The sequence below is a fragment of the Aptenodytes patagonicus genome, chromosome 3 (assembly GCF_965638725.1).
Source record: "Aptenodytes patagonicus chromosome 3, bAptPat1.pri.cur, whole genome shotgun sequence".
Taxonomy (NCBI): Eukaryota; Metazoa; Chordata; class Aves; order Sphenisciformes; family Spheniscidae; genus Aptenodytes; species Aptenodytes patagonicus.
In genome coordinates, this window is record NC_134951.1 from 19,604,067 (window position 1) to 19,630,132 (window position 26,066).

The following is a 26,066-nucleotide window of genomic DNA, read 5'->3' on the forward strand; positions in this document are numbered from 1 at the left end:
TTCATTTAAAATATCTATTGAAATTACAAATTAAACTCTTCAATATGATTCAAAGTACAAAACACAACATTAAAAGGCATTCAACAGCTCTTTTATACATCACAGTGTTAGTGGCACAAAATGTACTTACATTTCAAATACATCAACAGAACTATTTTTACACTGGTCAAATACATTATTTGTACATATGCATGACTCATTCACGCTTATCCCTATACAAGTTTAAAATACATCCATGATAAAATGATCAAGAAAGGTTCAGTTATGTACCACGTACCTGTACCTAATGTTCCTGGAATTCTTATAAAAGAGAGAGATAAATCAAAGCAATAATGAAGACCACAGGGCTCTAAACACAAACAGCATGCCTTACTTAGTGTAAGTGCATTAGCAATTAAGCACTGATGCAGGCTTTTTTGATGTCTTTAATATCACTGTCATCAAAAACTGTATTCTGTTTTCCTCAGATTTTAGATTATGTATGTGAAATGTACAAACTTTGGTTTTAAAAAAGCAAACCTGCACAAAGCTTTATGCATGCTGCACCTCACTGGGATGAGAACGGCCTGTATTAAATATATTTATTCCTATACAGTAGAAGACCTACAGATGAAATACACAAAACTTCATTTTTAGTTTCCTGCCCATAACAATTTTAAATCAAAAGCACTTCATCTTTTTCTGATCTATGAATATTTTATCCTGTCAGCTCCACAAACAAGAGAGCTTTTCACTAATTTTGATTGTGCTTCCTGCATGTCAGGAGACCAACTGTAATCTGAGAGTTGATCCAGTCAGCTCTTATTTGGGATTTTGCCTAATTCATAAGCCGGAGTATTTGAGGAAAGATCATGCTGCTTGGTATGTGGGGGAAAGCATCCCAAGTTCTTGGCATGCTAAAGTCAGTAGTAGGAGGTTTCAGGATGAATGCCAACATGAATAAAATTGAAATATTAACATAAAACTACAGTATGCATTTATATGTAATCTTTCATCACAGAATTTTGAAGAGCTTCAAAACCAATGAATTTACCCTCACAGCCCTCCTGTGAGGTAGGTAAACATTGGTCCATCCATTTAAAAGATGGTTAAATTGAGATACGAGGAGATAAGTGACTTGTCCGATGTCACGTGGGGAAAACTCAATGCTACTGTCATTGAAGTTGGTGCAGGCTATGCTACTCATCTCTCTCAGGACTGATTTCAGCCCAACTAATGAATGGCAAGTCTAGGGAGATGCAAAGCCTCTGGAGTCTGCACTCCGCACTCAGTCCCATGCTCGCTAGGCAGGACACCATTTTACCCCAACAGAACATGCAAATGATGTACTGTTACAAACTCCATTAAAAACAGCATTTAAGACAATGCAAAAAACCTAAATATAGCATAACCATAAAAATGCAACAGAAATCATGCAGTGAATCTTATTTTTCTGGTGAAAAATCTAAAAAGCCAAAGCTGTTGTAACAGAATTTCATCTGAAAAACAGCAGACACAAACATTCGCTTTTCCATGGCAGGGGGTTTAAATGTCAGAGTTTAAAATAATGTGTTTACAATTCAATTTCACGGTATTAAATGTCACACTATCAACATAAGCTGTAACATAAACCCGCCCCAAACTCAATACATCACTGCCAGAAGTTGCTACTTTGGAAACAAAACAGCATTAAAAAAAAATAAAGAAAACAAAACCAAAACAATCCCCGAGAAGAATACAGATGGCATGACATTTAGCAAACCTGAAAGGATTAGGTATTTGGTAAAAATATGTAGGCATATAGTCTATTCCAAGAGCCAGGATGTGAAACAAGAGATATGTCATAAAAATCTCCAGCAGCAATTCAAGTATGTTGAGATCGGAAACAGAGATATACTGATAGAAGTACACAGTTTTCTGATTATATATGATGTTACCTGTGAGCATCAATTATAAACTATCATTTGAAAATGTCTGTATTTGTAAAGGACTTCTTTTTCTTTCCTTTTTTTTGAAATCTGGAAATGCATTAATTTTGACATTGATTATTAACTGGCCACACAGTACTGTGGAAAACTCAAGTTTCGCTATATTGCCACATAAAGGCCGTCTGTGAGAAAGGCACAGAGAAAATAAACCTCGTACCAGGACACTCCAGTACTGTTAACAGGCCACTGCACCTCTGCTGTTTATTATCATCCCAGTAGTAGAATTGGTCAATAAAACCACTGCCACGTACAGCAAAATCCCTTAGTGCTCCCAATTAGAAAATTAACAACTCCTGAAATCTTTACGTCCTTTTGTCCAGTTTTTTTTTCTCCAGTTAAATAGGATTACAGGGCCAAGGATGAAAGGTCATAGTTTAAGCTTACCTGCAGGAAGCTGTCCTTTGCAGAAGGGTTTCCATTGCTTCTGCACACTGAAGCTATGACTCAGGACAAGCCAGGTGCTCGGTTTAGGGTACCTCTGGGGAGATGGACTGAGCTGCTGCCAGAGCCGGAGTGAGATAACCGCCTCACTGCCCGCTGAACTCTGCAGTGCTCCACACACCCCTTGGGGGCTGGCAAACAGTGATCGAACGCACTATCCAAACTTCCCTACAGATATTTTTGAACAACTAAGCAATTTTTAATAACAAAGATAGCTAAAATACTAAAAATACTGTGATAACAAAACCAGGTATTGAGAGTAAAGATCTGAACTCTGCATTGCCATAAACAATCTGAAGAAATCACAAGGAGTTCAGACTTGCTGGAAACCAGCTATCCTTTTTCTTCACGTTATAATGGCTGAACTCATTAAAATCAAGCCAAATAAGTGAATTGCAGATAACCTCCAGCTCCCGGAGCTAAAATCTGTGGTTAGATACAGTTTGAATTTGGATACCATTAAACTTGGAAGAAGGGGGAGGAGAAGAAATTCAAGAGTAGTTTTATAAAAAGACAGTGGCCCTTTTCAAAATTGTACCCTACAGTCTTTTTATTTAACAGATAGACAGTATAAAATGAAAGATAATAGAGAAAGGAGTCATTTCCTTATGCTTGAGCTATGAAAACATATGCCCAGCCTGTGACAGCAGCCAGAAGCAGTTGCATTTAAGAGTTTTAATACATTTTCAGTGCAAAGTTATCCTGGCTTCAACATATTCATCCATCTCAGTACATTGATAATGCACAGAAATAAATGATGATGAAAAAACCGCAGTCAAACTTCAGTCCACAAGCCATTCAAAAGAATGTTTTCCTTCAGTACTACTCACAGACATACACATTGTTTCAGATGCTTCATATTTCATGGTAAGAAGTTATTAGTCAAATTCTTGTAGGCTTTAAAATCAGAGCAAAATGCTTTTCAACAAAATATTTCTAAAGAGAAACTACAATGATTAATAGTAAGTTGATTAGCACGCTTTACTACCCTGGAAAAACATCACTGTGAATTCCGCAAAACTATCAAATCAAGTCAAGTGATTATTTTTCAAATGAAAACTTGTTTCGTCACAGCATTGTTATTAACAGCATACACCATATATCATACGATATTAACTCTGAAAATGGGCTAAGTAGTTTAAATGTAAAGTACAACTTCCACAAATATCCCAGGCATTTTTATTATTAACTACAGGGATAACCCGGATGTATTTTTATACTTAAAAGGAAAGATTCATTGATAACCCAAGAGTCTGCTAAATAGTAAAGTTAGTCCTGTATTTTTTAATAATTGCCCTAAAGACAGAAGCAAGCTATCTTGAACTTCCAAAATATTTCAATAGCACAGCTATTTACACATTTGGTTTAAATAGGATTATTTATATATCTCTCTATATATAAAAAGATTAAGATACCTGGATTAGAAGTTATGTAGCCCTGTAAGTGTAGCAGAACCCTAAACAACAGCAAAAAATAACAATTCAGAAAAACACTAGTGGTCCAGCGGTAATCAATATCATAACGCATTTTTAAAAGAACCTTGATTATATGGCAGGTTTGTGTCACCACTCAACCTTACAGCTTCATCAATTAATTTTTAAAATGTAGCTTTCAATCAAACAAATTTCTTATAAGACTTCAAAAAATTCCTGGAAGGCAACAGGACCAACTTTGTCCTTCTAACCCTCCCCAAATTTCAAGAAAGGCATAGGATGGCCTATATGCACCTTATTGGTTTTGTTATACTTGGAAAAACAGGTACTAAAAAGGATATTGTGATGGCTTTAACAAAACCAGATGTGTAATAAACATGGTAAAGTCACACTAAGTTGACTATCTGATTTAAATGATAGGCAACTTAAATATATACAGGAGTAAGACACCAAATTTTGAAGCGAACGGATATGCAGAAAGTTTACATTTGTATGCATTTTTAGCTTGTTTTGCTCAGGTCATACAGCACGGTTCCCAGTCCACCAGCAGGGCATCAGAAACTTTTTGCATTATTTTTAGCAGTATCACCTCTTCATTTCAGACAGCTACCTGGGTCCATGGTCTCCCTTTAGCACCAAACTTGCGTTCCATTACCCTCCTTGAATATTATCAATTGATCTATGCAACAGTAGTAACAACAGTTCCTGGAACCAAGACTGTGTGTCAATGAAAAGCAGAATGGGGCAAGTAAGGCTACAGCAATGTAAGTGCAAGAGGGAAACATCAACAGCAACAATAAAATCAAAACATATGTTGTGATGAGTCCAATCTCCTCTCAGTCTAGGTAGGTAGAGGATCATCATCTCCTTTATTACATTTGCACTTGCAGCACAGAACAAATGGTGTAGCAAGTAGAAGGAAAGGGGAGGCCACCAAAAGTAGAAGACCAAATCCTGCGAAAATTCCTACCACCTGCAAGAGAAAGGAATAGCATTGCATTAGGGATAACAATTGTCTAGATTCTGCTGACACCAGTGCATCATCGGTGTCCTTCAAAAGGATCGCAACAAATGCCATTGACCTTACCAGAGCCAGGTCTTCCACCTAAGTGTACACTACACTCAGCTCCTGCTATCAGTAAACGTGAGTGAAATCAGAGAGCTAATGTTCATGTTTCATTGCTCCAGTCAGAACCGTGCCACGCAAATCACTTCCATCACACAAAGTGATGCAAATGGTTATTTGCCTTTTTGAGTTTTGCTGTATCTCAAAGAACTAATGAAGCAACTGATTAGATACTTTTTTCTTGATCAAACCTAAGTGTTAAATATCAAGATCAAGACTACAAGAGAGTTAGAGACTCCCATTTTCAGGTGCTCCCCTTTTTGCTGGAGAAAGCTCCAAAAAGAATCAAAGTTCTGGTGTTGTTCACGGAGAATCTGGGAAGACTCCCACAAACTTCCCACCAGCAGGAACACAAGCTTGGGAATCTCAGCCGCAGATTACAAACACTATAGACTATAGGAGGCCTTTGCATATGCCAAATGGCTTTTTGTAGTCAGACCTGAGCTCATCCTGCTGCTTCAGGGGACATGACCTAATTCTATCTAAAAGCATTTTTTTCATCGACATTTATTGATCACCCTCTTCCCAGCATGGGCAGAGGACCACAGACCTAGCCATCCTGTCAGTGTGCCAAGCTCTATTAGTTTCTACAGAGTTTAGATTTGGAAAATTATTAAAAGAACATTCAAGTTGAGGTTCATTGCCTAAGGAAGTTTCCCATTTGCCATAGGCAACTCTAAGAGTAATGCTGCAACAATATGCCCGCAAATTATTTGAGAAAATGATTTAGTTTTATTCATATGAGAGTGTCTGTGAATAATTTTGAATAATGAAGGCAGGAGTGGAATGCTAATCTGCTAGCAAAACCTCACAACAGAAGGCAAAAAGAAATGAGTGTAGTACTCATTAAGAATTCTTCTAGCCAGGGCTAGATAAGCCACTTCAATTAGCTGGAAAATATTTAATTAGCCATTGTATAGATGGGATGATTTACTAGCACTTTTGTTGGCCACGGACAATTTCTCGTTCTGATTACTATGTACTTCTTTCTGCAATTCCACTACCCAGAGATCTTCAGAAGAAGGGCTGAGAGGAAAGGCTGGTTGCGGGAGATGGCGCTGTGGGACAGCAGTCACCACCCTCAGACTGCTTCCTACTATGCCAAATTCTTTCAATCTTGGATTTTGGCTGTCCAGGGATAAGGAGCTCAAAACTTCCCTGCCCTAACAATTTTATTTCTTGCCAAGAGCAATTTCTTTTTCAGCTTCAGAGGTGTGCACGTTTCATTACTCATTCTTTTTTTGGAGGTGTTGACAATGTGATGCAACTTCCATTTACTAATCTTTGCATTTATTTACTACAGACATAAACCAAAGCTAAATTCTCATCTCCTTTAACAAAACCGTGAGCTGCAATTATTGCCATACTGCTCTTTGGAGACAGCACGCCCTTGCCTAACTATTTGCAGCCCAGGCTAAGAGCGCACTGGTCAGACAGAGCCAAGCTGGAAGTTACCAATTCAGTGGACTGGATTGACTACCAGTAATTTTTATGAGATACCTATTTACACCTTCCTTTCAGCCTCAATATGCCATCAAAGAATTCATTAAGTTTCATTTTGTTTGGGTTTTTTTGTTGTTTTGTTTTGGGGGTTTTTTTTTGTGTTTTTTTGTTTGTTTGTTTGTCGTTTGTTTTTTAAACAAAACTGCCTGCTGAGTATTACTTACTCATTTTCTACTTGGTCCTGTTGCTTCTGAAGAAGTTGCTGCCCTACTCAGCATCAAGCCATTCCCTCTGGCCAAAACAAATATTTTTTTTAAATCCACAAACAACAAACCAAAGGCTCACCTCAATTTGCCTTGGATAAATACTGAAAGGAACTTAACATAAGGAAACGATTGCAATGTTGATTTGGCTTTAGTGGGTTTAGCAGAATTATATCCTGACTGGTGGAGAATTATCACTTTCTTTCTCAACAATGACCAGAACATCAAACATACTGTCTAACAAACGTATTTGCGCTAACTGCTGTGGCTAAGAACAGATACCAATTATCAGATTAATCACCTCATATTACAGGTATATCAAGAAAGCTGATGTACCCACACATTTCCTAAGATAACATTGGCTAAGCCAAGCAAAACCCAGCCCATAGCTCAGGCACCCAGGGGTGCATGTGGAGGAAGAGGGGTGCAATCCTTCTCCTTTTATTTCAGTTTAGCTTGTTTGTCCAGACTTGGGGTTTATTCTCTAGACTTGGGGTTTATGCTCAAATGGAAAGAAATCTGTACTTCACAAAAAGCACTTCATCTCAAGCTAAGGTAGATATTTACTGGCACACAGTTAATGTAGGAAGAGATGACTCAGATACCCAGATGTCCCTGTATCTCTGAAGTGACTGTAAAGGCAGTAGATTGGACTAAGTCACACATTGGCATTTATTTTGTATGCATCGAAGTAGTGCAGAGAGCTCTTCCATTACCAGCATTCATGCTGGGTCCAGCAAGACTGGATCTGGGCTACAAGAGGTATCCCCACACTCTTTGTAATTGTCAGTTTGAATCTGTGTTTGGAAATACTGATAAACTCACTGGGTTACCTTCTATCCAGCCTACACGAATGAGTCAACTGGAGTCCATAGCAAGATACTGAGCATACTCAGGCTAATTCCTTTCCAGTTCTGGATCTGGAGCTAAAGATCCCTTGCAGGATGAGCTTCCCTGTTAATAGTATGGATGGATGCAATCTAGTTTGTCCTTCTTGTTTACTGAGAACGTATCTTGTCATTTAACTGGCTCTGCAAACACACCCTCCCTAGTTCTCAGTGGTTTTCTGCCAAGGAGTGTCCTCTCTGGGAGAGCCACCTGTTCCTCTCCAAGCTACTGCCCTCTTTAAATCTGCTATGAAAATTAGTTACCATTTGGCACAGAATTTTACCTGAAGGTGTTAAAATGAGTAAGGCAAAGGAAGGCACTATGACAGCAGTAGACCTGTACAGAGCTTTTAAAGATCTGAGCTTTACCTGTGTTCTGTGCCAGATAACAGATGCCCTGGAGTGTCCCAGCTTATTTCGACAAGGTCCTTTGTCGTAATGTATAAGGAGAAAATCATCCTACAAAATATTAAATGAAAAGGTATACATACATATATATACACACAGAAGTACAAACTGTTCTTCAAGTTATAAAATACTATTTCCTGAGAACTTATAACCAGGAATTGTACAGGAAGATAAAAACTTGGTGAGGTGGATATGGCCAGGTCCAACTTTTCTAAAGTGCTTTGTTTACAGTTAAGTGTCTTCACAAACAGGTTTGTTTAGCAAGTGTTACATATCTATAATGAATTCTTCTCCCAAAGGCTCTCAACCTGCATATTTAAATGCTAGTGTGGAGTTTAGCAAGAGGATCCAAGAAGATAAGCTGCCCATTGCAGAAAACCAGAAAGCACAAAGCACAAAGGAAAACGAATACTTGTACTGCAGACTTCCCAAACTTGGTTCCTTTCATTAGTTAAAGAATAAAAGGACAATATAGATTTTTGAGAAATGTCCCTATCTGTCCTGCCATCCTTTGGCAAACCAGCCAAGATAGCAGGTCTAGTACCAAGGGAACACTGTTTTTTAACTGAGCACACAAGAAGCCTGTGACTTAAGGACTGTCAGTAAAGCATTCAAATGGGACAACCACAGGATTTGAATAGTCAGAGTAGCTTTCAGGAACCTAAAACATTTCCTTAGCTATTGTTAACGATGCTATAAAATAAAACAGATGACATGGAAACAGATGTTGTATATTGTATATACTCTGATCCTCGGGCACGGTAACAGGCTGATTTTAAAAAAACATAAACATATGACAGCAGCAGCTTATAGACTGACAAATTCCTGGTGTTAGGAGAACATTGTATTCTTTTTCATATGTCAGATCTATTTCTTGTCCCACAGAATACAATGAATGGGAAACAAATCTGACTGCTAGGCTCCTGCATGGTGACACACCGAAACTAAAATTTGTCTGATAAACTTCCACAGACTGAGAACATTGCTATACTCATCCTGTAACTCCTTCAAGAAGGTGAATGCTGAAAAGTCAGCACTAAATGAAGTATTACTAAAAATACCCCCGAAAAAACCCCAAACAAACCCATGTTAGTTACCATGTAAAGATTGCAAACGTTTTTGTAAAATTTTACTTTATAATGATTATTTCCTGACTCACTTAGACAAAATGCTAAGATCACAAAGGTCAGACAAGTAAAACAGAGCATGCAAATCCTACCAAATTACCAGCATCAGCTCTGGTGGGTCACAGTCCACCAAGTTGGGCAGAAGTTAGTGAGCTACTATTTAATTGATTAATGAGACAGCTGGATGGCAAAGCAATGAACTTCTAAGCTTCTGAGAATCAGAGCGCATGGCATGTACTCACATCAAGAGATTCCAGACAGTACCAGCAAAAGGCGTGTTTGCAGTTCTTACACATCATTTGGGCACAGCCTTCATCTCGTTCAATGTAAACTTTACACTTTGGACAGCGTTTGATTGGAGCATCATCTTCTTCCATTTTAAAAACTGAACTGTGGGAGAGAGTGAGGAATTAATAAGATGTGTGGCCATAAAGAAGAGAAAACAACTAAGACGTGCTAAGAAGGTAAGCCTACTTTTTAACTTAAAAAAAAAGAAAGATAAATTAGTAGAGATCCAAGTATTTAACTGAGTTTTGTTATTCAGATATTTTGGCTATACTCTATTTTTGAAACATATGTCTAGAAAAAAGTGTTTAATGACTACAGTGCCTACGTAAGAGTCAGGACATTTTCTCTACCAACTGTTTTTGTTATCTAGTGATACTAATAGATATTATACAGTTTTATCCTGGAATATATCAGATGAGCAGCAATTAGTTCACAACTAACTGCTTTGTATTTCTAGATCATTTTCCTTTTTCCTCCTTTCTTCTTTCTCAGAAAAGAAGAGGAAGCATTGATGGCATTGATGGCACAACAAGCCCAGACCACATTCCTTTGGACTGGGGCACCAGGGAGAGATTGCTTGTCTCTGCCCTCCTTGAGGATCCTCCCTAGGAATTTCCTTCCAAATCAGGAACCACGAGGTTTCTGGGGCATGCCGTTCTTTCAGAGTTGATCTCTCTGTCTCTAACACTGTCCTAACGAGCCATGGTTCATGAGTTAGGGTCAGCACCGCCTCTCCTGTCTTGCATCACTGTGCAAAACCATAGGATGTCCCCTTATATAGTGGGCACAACACAGAGGAATGTGGAAACACTAGAAGAACAGTTATTTCCCTCAAGAGGCTTTCTACCATATGCAGGCTTTATGCACACCAACAACTAAATGTACCTTAACAAATGACACTTCCTGCAGCCACTGCCAGTGGGAGATACAAGAACGACTGATGGGGAATCAGCAGTTTGCCGGAGAACAGGACTGACCCTTGACTGATTGACCGATTTGCCCAACAGCAGGATAAAGGGACGTACACTTGTTAGTCACACTTGGGGCAGTCATATTACAGAAAAATGCTTTGAATCCATAAACTGTATAAGAAACTCCAAATGCATGGTAGCACCAACTGCTACTGGCACATTATGCTCGAAAATAAGGAAAAAACAAACCTCAAGGGAGTAAAAAATGAAGCATGAAATAAAAACTAAAAGCAACCAAAACACTAAGGAAAATAAATAAAGTTTTTTATCTTGTCATGAAGTTTAGTGATCTTCAGTTATGGTCAAGCACACACAAAAAGCATGTGCAAAAGTTACCATATTTGACCAGGAATTCATGACAGCATCCTAGCTAGCCATCTGTTACAGCAAAGCTTGAAAGAAGACAAGTTATGAATAGCTAAGTCCATGGCTGGCCAGGGCTTTAATGATACCTTGAACTGCTATACAATCTTTGAAAAAGCCCAAACATTAAGTAGAACACAGGCACAACGGCCTTTCTTATTCACTGGCTGCAGTATGCCAGTGGAAACAGCTTGAAGCAGAACTTAAGACCATTGGCCAAATGTGCAGCAGTTGGGATGACTGACAGGGTATCCTAAAAATCACTGTCTGGCATGATGTTACCAACCCTCACGCTGTCCAGAATAGCAGCAGCAATGAGATCTTCTCTGAAGGGAAGCTCATGAGCTGCCTGGATATCATATTATTCCCACTGTGGCAAAAGGGCGGCTGATAGAGGCTCAAGCAGCTCCTTTGTGCTTTGCCGGGAATGGTGGCAAGAAGTGAGGCTGCCAAGAGCTACCCAGTTTTGGAATACAGCATTAAAGGAACAGGAGTGACTAAGTGAAGGAAACAGCTTTCAAACAAAGTATCAGGAAAACGCCTCTTTACTATTCATATTCCAGTTTTTTCAAAGATTGAGTGTTTTGTTTCTAAATACTTGATCTTTTGCAATACTTCACCTTGTTTCTCCTGGAAGAAAAGAGACTGGCATGTTCTCTTGACAGCCTTGACCTGGATGCCAATTAGATTTGCAAGCAGAGCAGAACTCAATGTCACAGACTTTGCACTGGACCAGCTGGGGGTCCTGCGGGCTTGGTTCCTGGAGCTGGCAAACTGCCTGGCAAGTAGAGGATGGACACCAAGTCCGACACGGATCCAAAAGCACTTCTGTAAAGGGGCATAAAAGAACAAAATTCAAAGGTGGTTACAAGGCCGGCCTTCCATAACAATTATTCCAGCAGAGGCTGACTGGCAGGGCATCTGACGACACACATTTTCAAAAGAAGCCTTTTAATTTATGCTACCCACTTCAACATAAATCTGGCCTGCTTTGCAAACAGGCACCAAACTAAAGTGAGTTTCCCGAATTTGAATTAATTGCCCACTTTCATTCACTGAACTAAACTTGTTCTGAGAATGAGATGTGTTTTTCTTCAGTTGTACTTGAAGTTAAATAGAGTATATACTATGCAGGTATAACCCATCAGAACGTGTTTTTACAGTGCCTTGCCCAGTAGGACTCTATTTCAAGTTGGCCTCTGCCCTAAGGTAACCACATGATTAACAATAGCATAAGACTGTTATACAGTTTCATGCCCTTCTTGGAGGCTGCTTACTGCTAAGTCATTTCATGTTTCAAAGCCCACTGAAGTCAATAAAAACCTACCACTGAGTTCGGTGGTTTCTAGGCTGGGTCCTGCCCTCAGCAAAACCTTACTCTAAGTTCCTTATGGCCACACAGTTCCACATTCCCATAGGCACCCAATCAGCTTATATCCTCATAAAAATTAACAAGGTTCATGTTATCATTACACACAGAACTGCCTAGTAATTCTGCACCAGATGCCATCACAGGAGATAATGGTGGCTCCATAAAAGGGGTCAGTCTACCTCCCCAGCCCCTAGAGTACTGGTAGTCAACTCAAACAGCAAAGCTCGAAATAGAAGTCACTCCCTCCCTTAGTTATAGAGCAATATAATACATAGCAATTTTCTTTCCTTAGCTTATTCCCAGAATGTTGCAATTCTGGGAATCATGCAGGCAAGAACAGAAACAATGTTTTTTGTTTTTTGGTTGTTTGGTTGTTTTTTGGGGTTTTTTGTGATGACCAAACAATTAATGCACAATGCGACTGCATGAACATGTGCAGAGCCAGATTCTGATTTATGGGATTGCTCTGGAGTGATACCATTCCCACAGCCTTGCAATGGGTAGTGTTACATGTGTTACCTCTTTCAAACTGCAGCTTCTTATACCTTTGCATGATTTCTGATGCAACCATGCACTCAATCTGTTGAAGGAAGGAAAAGGAACAGACAAATTTCCAATTAGGAACAGCAATAATCTAAGGCATTTTCAACAAATGGAGACAAAATATTTGTCCTTTAGAGAATTATTAAAAACATATGTTGGCAACAATGGCAGCTGTAACATACAGAGCAAGACACATTCAAACGTCCTGGAAAGAAAAAAAAAAAAACTATTTGCACTAAAAGTGTACCTCATTTTCTTGCAGATGACCTCGCTTTGGGCAGGCAGCATCAGGACAGCTGATTGCTGTTTCTAGACCTTCTTTGATCAAAAGTTCCACATACTGTTTTAGGCACTGTAAGAGAGCCAAAGACTGAGTTAACTACCTCACCAAGAATAAACCACTTAGTATTTTAACAGCTTTCCTCTAAAAATCAGAACTCAAACTTCTTTGAAAAAGCAGATACTACTGTGTCCCTTTTACAACCATGGGCCATGCTCACAGCTTTTGCCACGGTTATACCTTTAAATAGAAAACAGGAAGGTAATTTCCCCATCAAATAACTCTTCCTCAATTTAAAATATGCAGCAAATTAAAAAATAACAATAATGGGGAAAAGAACAAATCAAACAGGGAGCTAGGAGGGGAAAAAAATAATAAAACACCACCAAGATAAAATTAGATTAACCTTTATATGACTGGAAACCACAAAACAGCTTAGTAAGCAGTAACTACCCATAGACAGACATCTGTCAAGCATACCAGAGAGCAAAAGGGAGTGGTGTATCTTGCCTTCTATTTCTAGAAAATAACTGTCTGAACTTCATGGTTAAAGATATATCTTTTCCATAGGAAGGGAATATGTGATAATTAGGACTCCCAGAAGAACTACAGTTTCCATGGGGACCGAATAATAAATATGGGTAATACTAATACTTTTCTCCCCTAGCAACCACAGCATTTTACCCAAGTCATAACTGAAAACATAGCATCTAACACAGCATTGCACAGCACGACCGTGAACAAAACAGAGAAGAAAGGGGGATATTTTAGACTAAGGGCAAATTAAGACCAAACCTTGTTATTCTTGAAGAGCAACCACCCCCCTCCACCCTTCCCACATCAAGGTGAGAGCTACCGCATAGGTGTCTGCTGAGGAGGCAAGGGGAGCAATGCAGACAGAGAGAGAGAGATCCTTCTCTCTGCAGATACCGCACAACTTCTACCAGCCCGACACTGCACAGAAAGAGCAAATGAGGATCTGCTTTCCAGCGGATGGGTCACCCTGTGGTGCTCTCACCCTACCTGTGAGCTCAGCTGGCAGTGGCAAACCGGAGACAATTACAGAAAGTAGGTCCCTAACTTTCTGTTACCAGATATGTGAATAAAGAGTGAGGCTAGCCCAAAAAAGCAGAGTGAAATGAAGATACAAAACAAGCTCAGCGTACAGCTGGGTGGGAGGCAAGAAGGATTACACACTCTGCAGCAAGCTGGCAAAACGGGGACTTCAAGTACTATTTCCAGACACAACTTGCAAAAGGTATGCAGCCGCTGACTCGCCATCAGCCTGGGAAGGCAAAGGGCTGCATCGACCTTGCCAAGTCCAGCGTGCCTAACTGCGGGTCAGAGCACAAAGCCGCTTCTTCCTTCCAACCACGCCATCAAACAGGCCCATCAACGAGCACATTTCCAGCCTAACCCTTTGTATGTGGCTTATAGCTGCGAAGGTTCAGACTTTGAGTCTGCTCATTCAGCCTCTTCTCTTTCTGTTCTGCCTCTCGATATGTCTATTCTGCTCCTTTCAGAGGCCCTATCACCTATATTAACATTTTATTTTAGATTTTACCTCTCGCAGCTTGATTGCAGCAAAAACTTCACTTCCTGCCCACGTAATTTCTGCTGCTCTGGTACACAGCTTTTCTGGCAGCAACATGCCACCACCTTGACAGCACAACAAATCATTTCTGTCAGATTCGCCTTCCCTGTGTCTCCTACTCAAACAGAGACAACAGGTCTATTTTTTGGAAAAGAAATACAGAGAATGGATAATTGATATCTTTAAAAGTTTTACATGTGTAAAAAATCCATGTGTGATAGATTATGGCCTACATCTTCCTCTTTATCAGTAGGGATTTAATGAAGACAACTGTTCACTTACTAGCTGGTTTGACTTGCAGAAGGTTTCCAGGCCTTCGCTTAGAGTTCTGCGGGGCGGGTGGTGGAGCAGTTCAAGAGAACCACTAGCAGCAACCACAGCAGGCTGAGCTCTGCAAGAACCAGGTCCTAGGTTGCGAGCCTTGGCAAACTGTGATTTCAGCTGTAGGGAGGTATTAGTGTTGCCATAATGACACTGTCGGCTCTTCCCTTTCCCCTCCATTTGCAGACGCCAAGTGTGGATTAAAATGCAAATGCATACATTTTTAATGTCAGCACTTAGTACTTACAGAAAGTACTTTTCAAGCTGAATGAACTTTGCCATCATTAATCATTAATGTGGTTAATTCTCTTCCTCAACCTGTTTGGGACCACTGCCAAAGCCCATTCAATTTGTTTCCCTTTCCTCACATCTTCCAAGCAATGACACAGTTCATCCCTGCCACGAGCAGTGTCCAAGGCCTTCCACTGATGTGGCACTGGCCCCTACGTCCTCAAAATGAGCCCAGCCAAAGTGCACTTCTTATGCTACACCTTCTGGGAACACAGATGCTGCCTTGAGGCCACGAAATATCGCTGTAAATTAGGCAGAGGATAAAACACACTGTCCACTCAAGACTTCCTCACTCCAGAGATTTCTTGGGTGGAGAAGGAGTAACCCAAAGAGGTTGCAAGAGAATTTGAAGCACAGGGTAGCTGTGGCTTCTCTTGAGAGAGGACACAAGATATGCCACTTGTGTCAGAAAATTTTAAACTGGCTACAGTACTAGAAATGCACCAGCATACAAGCAAAACAACACAGTAGGATTAGGTACTCAGTTATGTACTGTGAAAAATTCATTACAAAACAATTGCAAAAAGATGACAAATAAATTGTTGCTCATTTTCTATGCAGCTCGTAGTTGATCCCATGCTGGAAGAAAATATCTTCATAGCCTTTCCATTAAGGCAATAAAGTACTGCATAGGATGAACGAAAAATGTGTGAGTGTAAGTCACCCCAAACAACTTTCAAAATGAATTGTATTACATAATTTTTCCCAGAGAAAACAGGAGCTGAAATTGGGTACCTAAGGGCTGAGGTTGGAATAAGGTCAGAAGATATCCTTCTTGTTGTACATTGATCCTTATAAAACCAATATGCTGAGGAGCATCTTTATTCTTCCTTTAATGGACGCGTGTCAATGGAAAGTTACTTTTATTTGAAGCAATACTTTTGCTAAATTCCACTTGTTTCTTTCTTTTAAAAAAAAAACCTCATTGTATTTCAGTAATTAAATAACTAAATATTACTTAAGTAAGTCACACTTGGAGATACTCTAAACCTATCAAAAACTGATGGTGGTTATTCTGTACATTTCTGCTTATGTATATATTATGACATGATGAAGCCAGCGTAAGACTTGGCATTTCACAAAAAATAACGCTTTACTGAATTAAGTAGGTCATAAGAGGAAACGTTTCCTTTGCATTCAGTTTTGTACTTCACTTCTGTACTCTAACAATCTTCACCTGGAATAATGAAGACCTGCCTAGTCAGCAAGAAGAGAGGACCAAGTGTGTAAGTTTTTAGTCATTAGTCCAGCGACAATAACAAACCATGTGTGTGCTCCTACTCCTTTCTCAATCCAGAACTAAAACATGTCAGTTTATAACAATCGTTAGGCAAGTTACTCTATTTTACATTGCAGTTGCAACAAGTGAACAGGTAGTAGCTTAGTTTTCTGTCCAGCATGTATACTCTCAGCATACCAAATGACTCTGGGGAGGAAAAGAACAATTATTATATGATGGCACTCTAGGACACTACTAAGGTTGTTTGGGTTCCTTAACTATACAGATCTATACCTTAGCATTCATTTTACAACTTCCTGTATTTTTAAATTAAAAGGAGATTGTAATATACTACCATATAAGAATGTTAGACAGAGAACCGCATGAAAACTGCCACATAACTTTTGTAATTTCCCATGGACAAAGGAAAGCAAAGCACTGCACAACATATGTGTTATAAATAATCTATATATAGACTATATAAACTATATATATAAACCACATACATATAAACTGTATTTAAAACTTTATATAAGGTTATATAAACTGCAGGTCAAGATGCAGCGCATGCACCAATTGCTGCCAAACAGCGTAAGATCAGTCAGAAGAGACCGGTTAGCTCCCCTGAGCATTACACCTGTATTTTTCCCTGTGTATGCACACTCCTTGTGCATCCCTGCTCTGTCCTCTTTCTGCACGCCACTGTTGTCCTTTCTGGTGTCTGGATGACTTGTTCTTTCACCTGGTAATCCAAGAATCCTCCTGTTGTTTGCTGTCCCCGTGACAAAGGTCAGGAGCACATCCACTTTGAGGAGTTTTGGCCCAGATCCATTCTCTCACAAGGATCAACTGAGAGCCCAACTCAGCAGCGGTTTTACTATCAGCTTCCTATACAAATTAGGAACACTTTTTTTTTTTTGCCTCAGCCTGAGATAGGCGGCTAATACAGGAATGACTTCCCTTCTGAAGCTGCCAAGCATAGCCTAATATTTAAAGCTCTGCAAGAGGAGTTGTACTTCTAACCTTTGTACATCAAGGATTGTGCCACACAGAAAGGTATATTCAGTGACCATTGATGTGCTGTTGCTTTAGGGCTCCACATCATTTTGCCTAACGTTATAAAGATCAAAATACCCTATGAGAATCAGGATGGTTATTTTTTGCCTCATTTCCAAACCATAACACATAATTTTGTTCTGCTGCATTTAACTCTTAACAAACCTGCACAGGCCACAGCAAAGTCTCAATATAAAGAATTAAAATGTCTGGCTTTTAATTTTCTTTTAGGAGAATTCAAGCAACAATTATGCCTATTTCTCATGATGGTGCTTTGACTTATTTCTCCTGACACCCAAAACCAAATAAAAGCCATCATAATTCATAAGAAGGAATCTGACTTTCATTGTTTCCATATGGGGCAACATTTATCTACCATCTGCTTCGACAGAAAAAATATGTTCACTTGGTGCCTAAGGTAATTTTACAATACAAAATGCATGCAATTAAAAACACTTGAAGATATTTTTGGTGAACGTCTTCATTTTTTAAAATAGAAGAGCATACCTTTTTGAAAAGTTATAACAAATTTACTTTTAAGAACATGTTATTGCTACAATCACAGGAGACAAGGAATGGCTTTTTAAGATGTCACCTTTTCTTTGAGAGTTAGACAGACAAAAAGATTATCCCGTATTATTTTCTTAACAGCTGCTAGGTGGATTTTGTCAAAAGGCAGACTTCTGACTACACTAATGCTGCAGATGCAAGTGCCAAGTCATATGGGAAATTTTATAAATAAGTCAGTGGATTTGGAAAGGCCAAAAAAGCACGACAGGATTGCAGAGCCAAGTATATCATCACTGTATCATTTGATTTATTTCTTAAAACTTTAAATGTATTTTTAGTGCTGGCATTAGGCCACAGCCATTCCAAAATGAAATGTGCACTACATGCAAAAACATCACATGCTGATATTGGTAAAACATTTTAAAAAACCCAAACAACTACTGATAAAATCGAAAGGGAAAAAAGAAGAACTAAAAGGAAAGAAATCTAGCATTTACCAAGTTCTAAAAAAGAAAGGGAATTAATTTTTTACAACACATTTGTTAAAGGTGAATATTAAAGGTAGACGAAGGCAGTTGCTACTGTGCACAAATATTAACCAGGTAAATAATCCTTCACCTTGGGCAGACAATCACTAAGAGTTTTGCACCGCACTTCAGGAACACAAGGAAGGGCTGACATGCTTCTTCAACATGGGAGATTTTTTTAATTATTTTTAACCAAAAAATCCGATTCTAAAATTAGTGGGCCTAAGTTTCAATGCAAAGAGGGGAAATGGAAAATAATACTGGGAAGAAAGCTCAAAGTAAACAAGAAAATGTTTCCAAGTAAGATGATTATTAACACGTAGACTAAATTGCTGAAGTCTCACAAATTCTATACAATCTGCAAACCAGGATTAGATGAACTTCTAAAAATATACATACATATATATACACACATATGTTTATATAAACTTGCATTCAACCACATGAAGAGTCAGGAAACACTGGTTGGTATTTTATGACCCACATTACAAATGACATCAGGCTAGATGAATGTAATGATCCCTTTTGGCTTTACATTCTAGGAAAGAATACAAAGAATATGAAAGGATATTGAGTGAGAAACACTTATTTAGCAGTGTTTTGTAGCTACAAATCTACAGTTTGGTCTATGGGTAGTTTTTGTGCTAAAAGGACACTAAGCCAACGCTCAAAATTCATGTGATGAGGCTACACAGGTGAACAAAACTACCGCAACAACTACTTTTGATAGTATTTTATAATATTATGTTCTACATACCAGGTATTTTTCTTTATGTTACTTAAAAATGAATACTGAGAACGTAGTATCTTTTCTTGCCAGAAGATAGTGTAATACCAAGGTTATTCCACTGCTCTGTGCTAATTCCACTACGCTAATTCTGCAGTCAGTCTGGTGAATAGGTATTTATACTGGTAGACACATTGTCCGTAAATCTTTCGGGTAATGTGATCTAGTGCTCATTTTTAGCTTTGGCTTAGAATAGTAAATAGTGATGCAGTGTGCAATACTCACCAGGGCAGGGGTAGAGAGTGTGCATGAGAGTGAGTGAATGTCTCTCACTACAAATAAATCAGGGAGATGAATTTGGGTGTCCACGTCTCAGGTGGAGGCTAATACTCTTGGAATAATAGCTCCCCTCCCTTTTGTCCAAACAACAAATTCATTTTAGACTGGAGCTTTTCCCTGAAGAGAACATCGCTTTCTAGAAAGATTTTCCATTTAGACAAAGCTGAACAATCCCAAGAGGAAAAATTCCCCTAAAATAAGCAGCCTACAGCTGGGGTATTCTCTGAAGAGGGAAGAGTGACCCAGTAAGGTTTGAGCCTGAGTCTTTCCTTATGTAGCCATACAGAACTGCCATATGCTACCTTTTTTTAATATTTCAATAGATACTTCTAAAAGCAACAGGAATGCTCATCTGGTAATAAGACAAATACACTTTTAATTGTAGTGTTTCACAGAAAAATAAAACTACTTTCTGCCAAATTTCTGCGGTACGCTTAGAGCATGCAAGAAAACATGCGAGAGGAAAGAAAAAAAATGGTAGGTTCCTTGGAGAACTCTTAAGCTTCTTTCAAACTTACTACATGGCCTTTTTATGTAAAGTAGTAGCTATAATGCTGCTCAAATCTATTCTTATTTAATCACAGGCTCAACTTAGAAATACTCTTGCACTGCTGCTCCAGTATGCACAATTCTCTATGGCAGATCTACAATCTGGCTTTTCAGTATCACCCGAATCCTACTTGGTTGACAAGTGGCTTACAAGAAGATATCTATGCACACCTAACCAGAGATCTGTTTGAGGCATACATATGACCGTGGGAGTGATCTTTTTTTCTTTATTAGATATACTGTCAGATATACCGACCAAATTCAAGAACACAAGCTATACTGAACCTCACAAACCACCTAGGTCTCAGAGACAGATGTACAGTAGACAGATGTTTAATGTTTGTGATACTACTTTTAACTTTAATAGATCGTTTCCACTTCTGTAGACATCTTCTCAGAGATAATCTATTTTCAAAGAAAACTTCACTATCAAAATTCCAATTTTTATTAACCCTGCAGCTGATTCATCATCCTTAAGAATAAATCACAGGAGGAAACGGTCACTTATCTTGACATGCAGTACTTCAGATCTACAAATGTGAAAGCAGTAACAAAGAACAGTCTTACATGTTTGCTCTTTATATCCTTTGTTTTGTTGCAGAGACAAAAATCATGCTACACAAGCATACAAAACCTTGACTCTAAGACAAGCACCTGCAAGGCTCTCCAGAGCTCTGCAACAGGGAAATATCTAGTGCCCAAATTTGACCTCCTATGCTGTGAACAAGAAGGTACACACAGAGAAAGGGACCTCACCCAGGACCAGGGATGGATAACATCACAGGTGATAAACATTTTCCACGAAGTGGCAAGTAATGTGAAAAAGCTGTTTGACAGGCTTCCTGCCTCTACCTGCCCAACGCTTGGCCTCTTTTTAAAGATACATTTTTGTTCAAAATTGCCAAGGCTAAATGTCTTTCCTCCCCCCATGCTGTCAGTTTTTAAAGATTGCACCAGCTGTTCTGCAGCCCTGCTAGAGCCTATATTGTCAGCCTAAATCCAGCCACATCATCTTGCCTGTGGATGATAGCCAAACAGTGTCTTGGCTGGAGAAGGTAAACGCAACCCATGTGCTTCCATGCCTCAGGACAAACCATCTGAGCATCCTTTCCTGAGCTGTAAAAATTGGTCTTGTCCAAAAGTCCTTGTGCTCCCATCAGCTGGTAGAATCTCAGGATGGGAAATGGCCAGCAGCCTGCCAGGAGCAGGGACTCACCCATTGCAAATGCCACTGTGGTTAACGGAAAGACGGCTGTTGATTTAGCCTGTGGACAGCGGTGCAGATTTTGCTGCTTTGGCTCTACCTCTGCCCAAATACTTTCTGACAGTACACCCAAATATCACAGCCGTCCCTAGTACACACTTCTTAACTGATGGAAACAACTCACAGACAAGATATTCACATTAGGGATGAGGTGCAGCACCCCTCTGCTTGAGTGCAGCCTCCAAACCCTCTGCATCGGAGTAACTGTGCCAGTTCGAGTACAGGGAAGTGTCAGCATCAGACCATCAGTCAACAAAAGATAAAGGTGAGGCTAGATGAAATTTATGTATTATCAAGGATGCAGGTATTTTCAGTGAGAGCCTTGCTTCATTCTTCAGCTTGAGAAATATTAGACTATGGCAAATATCCTTTGAGACACAGCAATCAATGGCTGTGAAAATCGCAAGCAGGACCAAGCAACAGAAACTAAATGAACCTGAAAAACAAGTTCCTGTTTCCAGTTGAATGTCTTAATAGAGAAAGAGAAGGCAATGAAGACTTACAGCTGCCTATCTTTTGAAATGGTGGGGAGTCTTTTTGAGGGAGTTTATATACACATTTATGTAACTGTGTACTGGAAAGCATATATAAGATGAACAATTTTTCTTCAGATAAGTCTTTCGCAACAAGGATAGTCAACAGAAAATGACCAAATGAGACAAGGATAACATCTTGCAGTTCATGCGTATCTTCCTCTTAGAATAGATATTGCAAGTGGATGTACACGTAAACATTTTTTCATGATGGATTTTCACCCCTCCATTATCTTGCATAAGATGCTTGTACTCAATTATTCAGGGCTGCAATTGGTAGAAACACAGAGTAAACTTTACAAAAAGAAATTTATTTTCAAATGCCAACATATGCAGGATGAAACTCAAACATTCAGGAGGCAAAAAACAATTAAAAAAAAGTCTTCCCTTACATGGTTGTTTGAGAAGAGTTTATTCTATTTCAGAACAGAATTAATATTTCTGAGTGGGAGGACAATACACCTGCAGCAAAGGACCTTTCACATGCAAAACATTATGCAAACAAAAATGAACTAGTTTTCCCAACACCCAGATGAAGACAGATAATGTAAATCTCATTTAGTAACATCACACAGGAGAGGGGAGAACTGAAGGCTCTGGATTAAGTTTAGTTTTTCACTTAGGGTTCTGCCGTTCCCACCTGTACATTAATTACTCTGTAAATAGGCGAGTTTATTATTTAATCAGGGAGTTTTGTCATCACAGTACCTACGAGACAAGTCAGAACCCAGCCAGCCATGTGAATTGCTATGCAAACACATAGTGACCTCTAACCACATGCCTCTACTGACACATCACATGTCAAGATTACTATCAGTTCTCTGCTAAGGTTTGGGGGAAGTGAGCACAAGCAGCAAGCTCTAAGCTTTGCCAGCAGCTGGTGGCAAACAGGAAAACATTACAGCTGCTAAAAAGTACCCAGAGCTCTATAAAACCTCACAAGCCATTAGGTTTCCCCCTCCCTCCTGTTTCAAATCAAGCAGGGCATCTCCTCTTGGTAGAAGTGGGGGACAGCCTGGCCTCAGCCCTGTGCTGCCCTGCTAGGGCAGGTTTCCCTTGGCAAGCAGGGACAAACCATGGCAGATAAGGAGGGCAGCCAAGCCCACCTGCTCCCATCCATGCTGCTCTTGGTATCTGCCTTGCCCCAGGGGAAGCAGAAGCTGATGCTGCCTCATTTGGAGCGAGAGAACACTAAGTAAATTGTGCTTTTTCCTGTCTTTCAACTCAGAGGCCAGCAAAGCTCTATGTGCTTCCAGTGAAGCATGACAAGAAAAAAAAAAAAGACACCTGCTACCCGTTACAGGCAGGCTAGTGATATTTGCCTTGCTGATCATAGGGTCTTCCCTTCCTCTCAGATCTTCAGCCTATGAAGAAGCTCAATTAGGGGAATTACTAGAATTAAGTAGACATGTATGAACAGTCATGATTAACCAGGATTACTGCATTTGCCTAAAGAGGGCTAGTGATGGCAGGAGAATCTATCACTATCCCACTGTCATGCTACTTGAGATAGTTGAGATAGAATACACTTAGATATAGACTTAAATCACAGTTCTACCAAACTCAGAGGGACACCTAAAGGTCCAGGGAATATTAACCAGCTGTCTCAAGGGCTTAAGGTAGAGCCTATGGGTAAGAATTAAAGTACAAAGTATCTACTAAACAGATATAAAATTGGCATAGCAGTATTAGTTTCAAACACCACAAAGCTAATCTACATGTCCACAGCTGGCCAACAAGAAATTACAAACAAGCAGCAGAAGTTAGGTCTTAACATTACTTTTATTATTTTCTTTTTGATTGTAGGACCTCTCTTTCACATATCTGAATAGCACTCTCTCCTTCCATTGGTAGCAAGGTGGATTGCAGATGAGTAATCAAAATACTTTTTCCATCAGAGACAAGTTCTCTCTCAGGCTTCATATTTCTTCTAGATATTTGCTTGTCTGGACTGACTACTTGACTGATTTCCCTTTTTAAATTTGAGAAAGGTAAGCAACAAATCCTCCCGTACCACAATGATCAGCACTGCATAAAATCTTGATGGGGACTGAACAATCTAATGTGAAGCCAAGAGGAGTTTAGCCTGTCTTGAGTAAGAGTAGTGGCATCACTGTACTTGCAACACGTTATTTGGCACTTCTATGTGTATGTTTATATATATAAAAATTATATATGTACACACATACACAGGTAATTCTGAATCACAACACATTTCAGCAACTAACTGATGGACTTACATGCAAGAATATCAACTGGAACAAGACCTGTTGTAACTTTGGTACATAGACAACTGGTAACACATCAGAGGAACATCCTGTCCTTTAAGACACGTGAGAATATCATCATAGATTATAAAATGGTCAGAATTTCAGGCAGGAATTGGACTAAAATTGCTCCCTCCCTATCTCCCCCCTCACCCCCAAAAAAGCAAATGCTAAGTAAAAGCTGAAAAATTTTGGTGCAGTAACTAATACAAAACAAAATTAAACACAGGAAAAAAGTGATGCTCTGTTTGCTTTACTCTCCCTTTCCTTCCGTAAGGAGGTAAGTGTAATAAGGAAAGCTTTCTGAAGAAAAGATGCAAAAATCAATTACTTCTCCTGGGGCAAGCAACTGCTAAGTGACTATCTTGAAATTTAATGCTAGTAGCTATCTACTGTGTGCTATTTAAGTAGGAAAAAGTGATTCAGGAGAGCAGACTTAGGCCTCTTCAGGGATCTGCTTGGTAGAGTGCCATGGGCCAAAGTCCTGGAGGGAAGAGGGGCCCAAGAAAGCTGGGTAATATTCAAGGATCACCTCCTCCAAGCTCAGGCGTGATGCATCCCAACAAAGAGGAAGTCAGGCAAAAACGCCAGGAGACCTGCATGGGTCCATGCAAACAAGGAGCTCCTGGACAAACTCAAACACAAAAAGGAAGCCTTGGTATAGCAACAAGAAAAGATTCTATAGGTACGTCGGGGATAAAAGGAAGATGAGGGAAAATGTGGGCCCTCTCTGGAACAAAACAGGAGACCTGGTTACCTGGGACACGGAGAAGGCGGAGGGTAATCTATAACTTTTTTGTTTCAGTCTTGTGCTTTCAAGCAAGTGCTTGAGCCTCACCGCCCAAGCTGCAGAAGGCAAAGGCGGGGACTGGGAGAATGAAGAGCTGCCCACTGAGGGAGAAGATCAGGTTCGAGACCATCTAAGGCACCTGAAGGTGCACAAGTGCATGGGACCCGATGAGATCCATCCACAGGTCCTGAAGGAACTGGCAGATGAAGTTGCTAAGCCACTATCCATTGTATTTGAGAAGCCATAGCAGTCCAGTGAAGTTCCCACTGATTGGAAAAGGGGAAACATAACCCCCATTTTTAAAAAGGGAAAAAAAAGGAAGACCCGGGGAACTACAGGCCAGTCAGTGTCACCTCTGTGCCTGGGAAGATCATGGACCAGATCCTCCTGGAAGCTATGCTAAGGCACATGGAGGACAGGGAGGTGATTCGAGACAGCCAGCATGGTTTCACCAAGGGCAAGTCCTGCCTGACTAACCTAGTGGCCTTCTATGAATGAGCGACTACATCAGTGGACACGGGAAGGGCTACAGATGTCGTCTATCTGGACCTCTGTAAGGCCTTTGACACGGTCCCCCACAACATCCTTCTCTCTAAACTGGAGAGCTATGGATTTGATGGGTGGACTGTCCAGTGGGTGAGGAATTGGTTAGATGGTCACATCCAGAGGGTAGTGGTCAACGGCTCAATGTCCAGAGGGAGACTGGTGACGAGTGGCGTCCCACAGGGGCCTGTATTGGGACCGGTACTGTTTAATATCTTCATCAATGACAGACAGTGGGATCGAGTGCACCCTCAGCAAGTTTGCAGATGACACCAAACTGAGTGGTGCGGTCGACACGCCAGAGGGACAGGATACCACCCAGAGGGACCTGGACAAGCTGGAGAAGTGGGCCCGTGTGAACATCATGAGGTTCAACAAGGCCAAGTGCAAGGCCCTGCACCTGGGTCGGGGCAACCCCCAGTATCAATACAGGCTGTGGGATGAAGGGATTGAGAGCAGCCCTGCCGAGAAGGACTTGGGGGTACTGGTGGATGAAAAGCTGGACATGAGCCAGCAATGTGCGCTCGCAGCCCAGAAGGCCAACCATATCCTGGGCTGCATCAAAAGAAGCGTGGCCAGCAGGTCGAGGGAGGTGATTCTGCCCCTCTGCTCTGCTCTGGTGAG

The 26,066-nt window shown here is 40.1% G+C and overlaps 1 protein-coding gene across 3 annotated transcripts in view; it reads right to left on the minus strand.

The window, feature by feature from the left end:
- Nucleotides 1–26,066, minus strand: part of RNF144A (ring finger protein 144A) — a 69,563-nt gene continuing 43,497 nt past the window's right edge. For all 3 annotated transcript variants that reach the window (XM_076332822.1, XM_076332823.1, XM_076332824.1), the window contains 6 exons: nt 12,880–12,984; nt 12,609–12,669; nt 11,338–11,545; nt 9,338–9,485; nt 7,930–8,019; nt 1–4,814 (listed from right to left, as the gene is read on the minus strand). In XM_076332822.1, the coding sequence (XP_076188937.1) occupies nt 4,683–4,814; nt 7,930–8,019; nt 9,338–9,485; nt 11,338–11,545; nt 12,609–12,669; nt 12,880–12,984 (744 nt within the window). In that variant the 3' untranslated portion in view covers nt 1–4,682. The remainder of the gene's footprint in view (nt 4,815–7,929; nt 8,020–9,337; nt 9,486–11,337; nt 11,546–12,608; nt 12,670–12,879; nt 12,985–26,066) is intronic.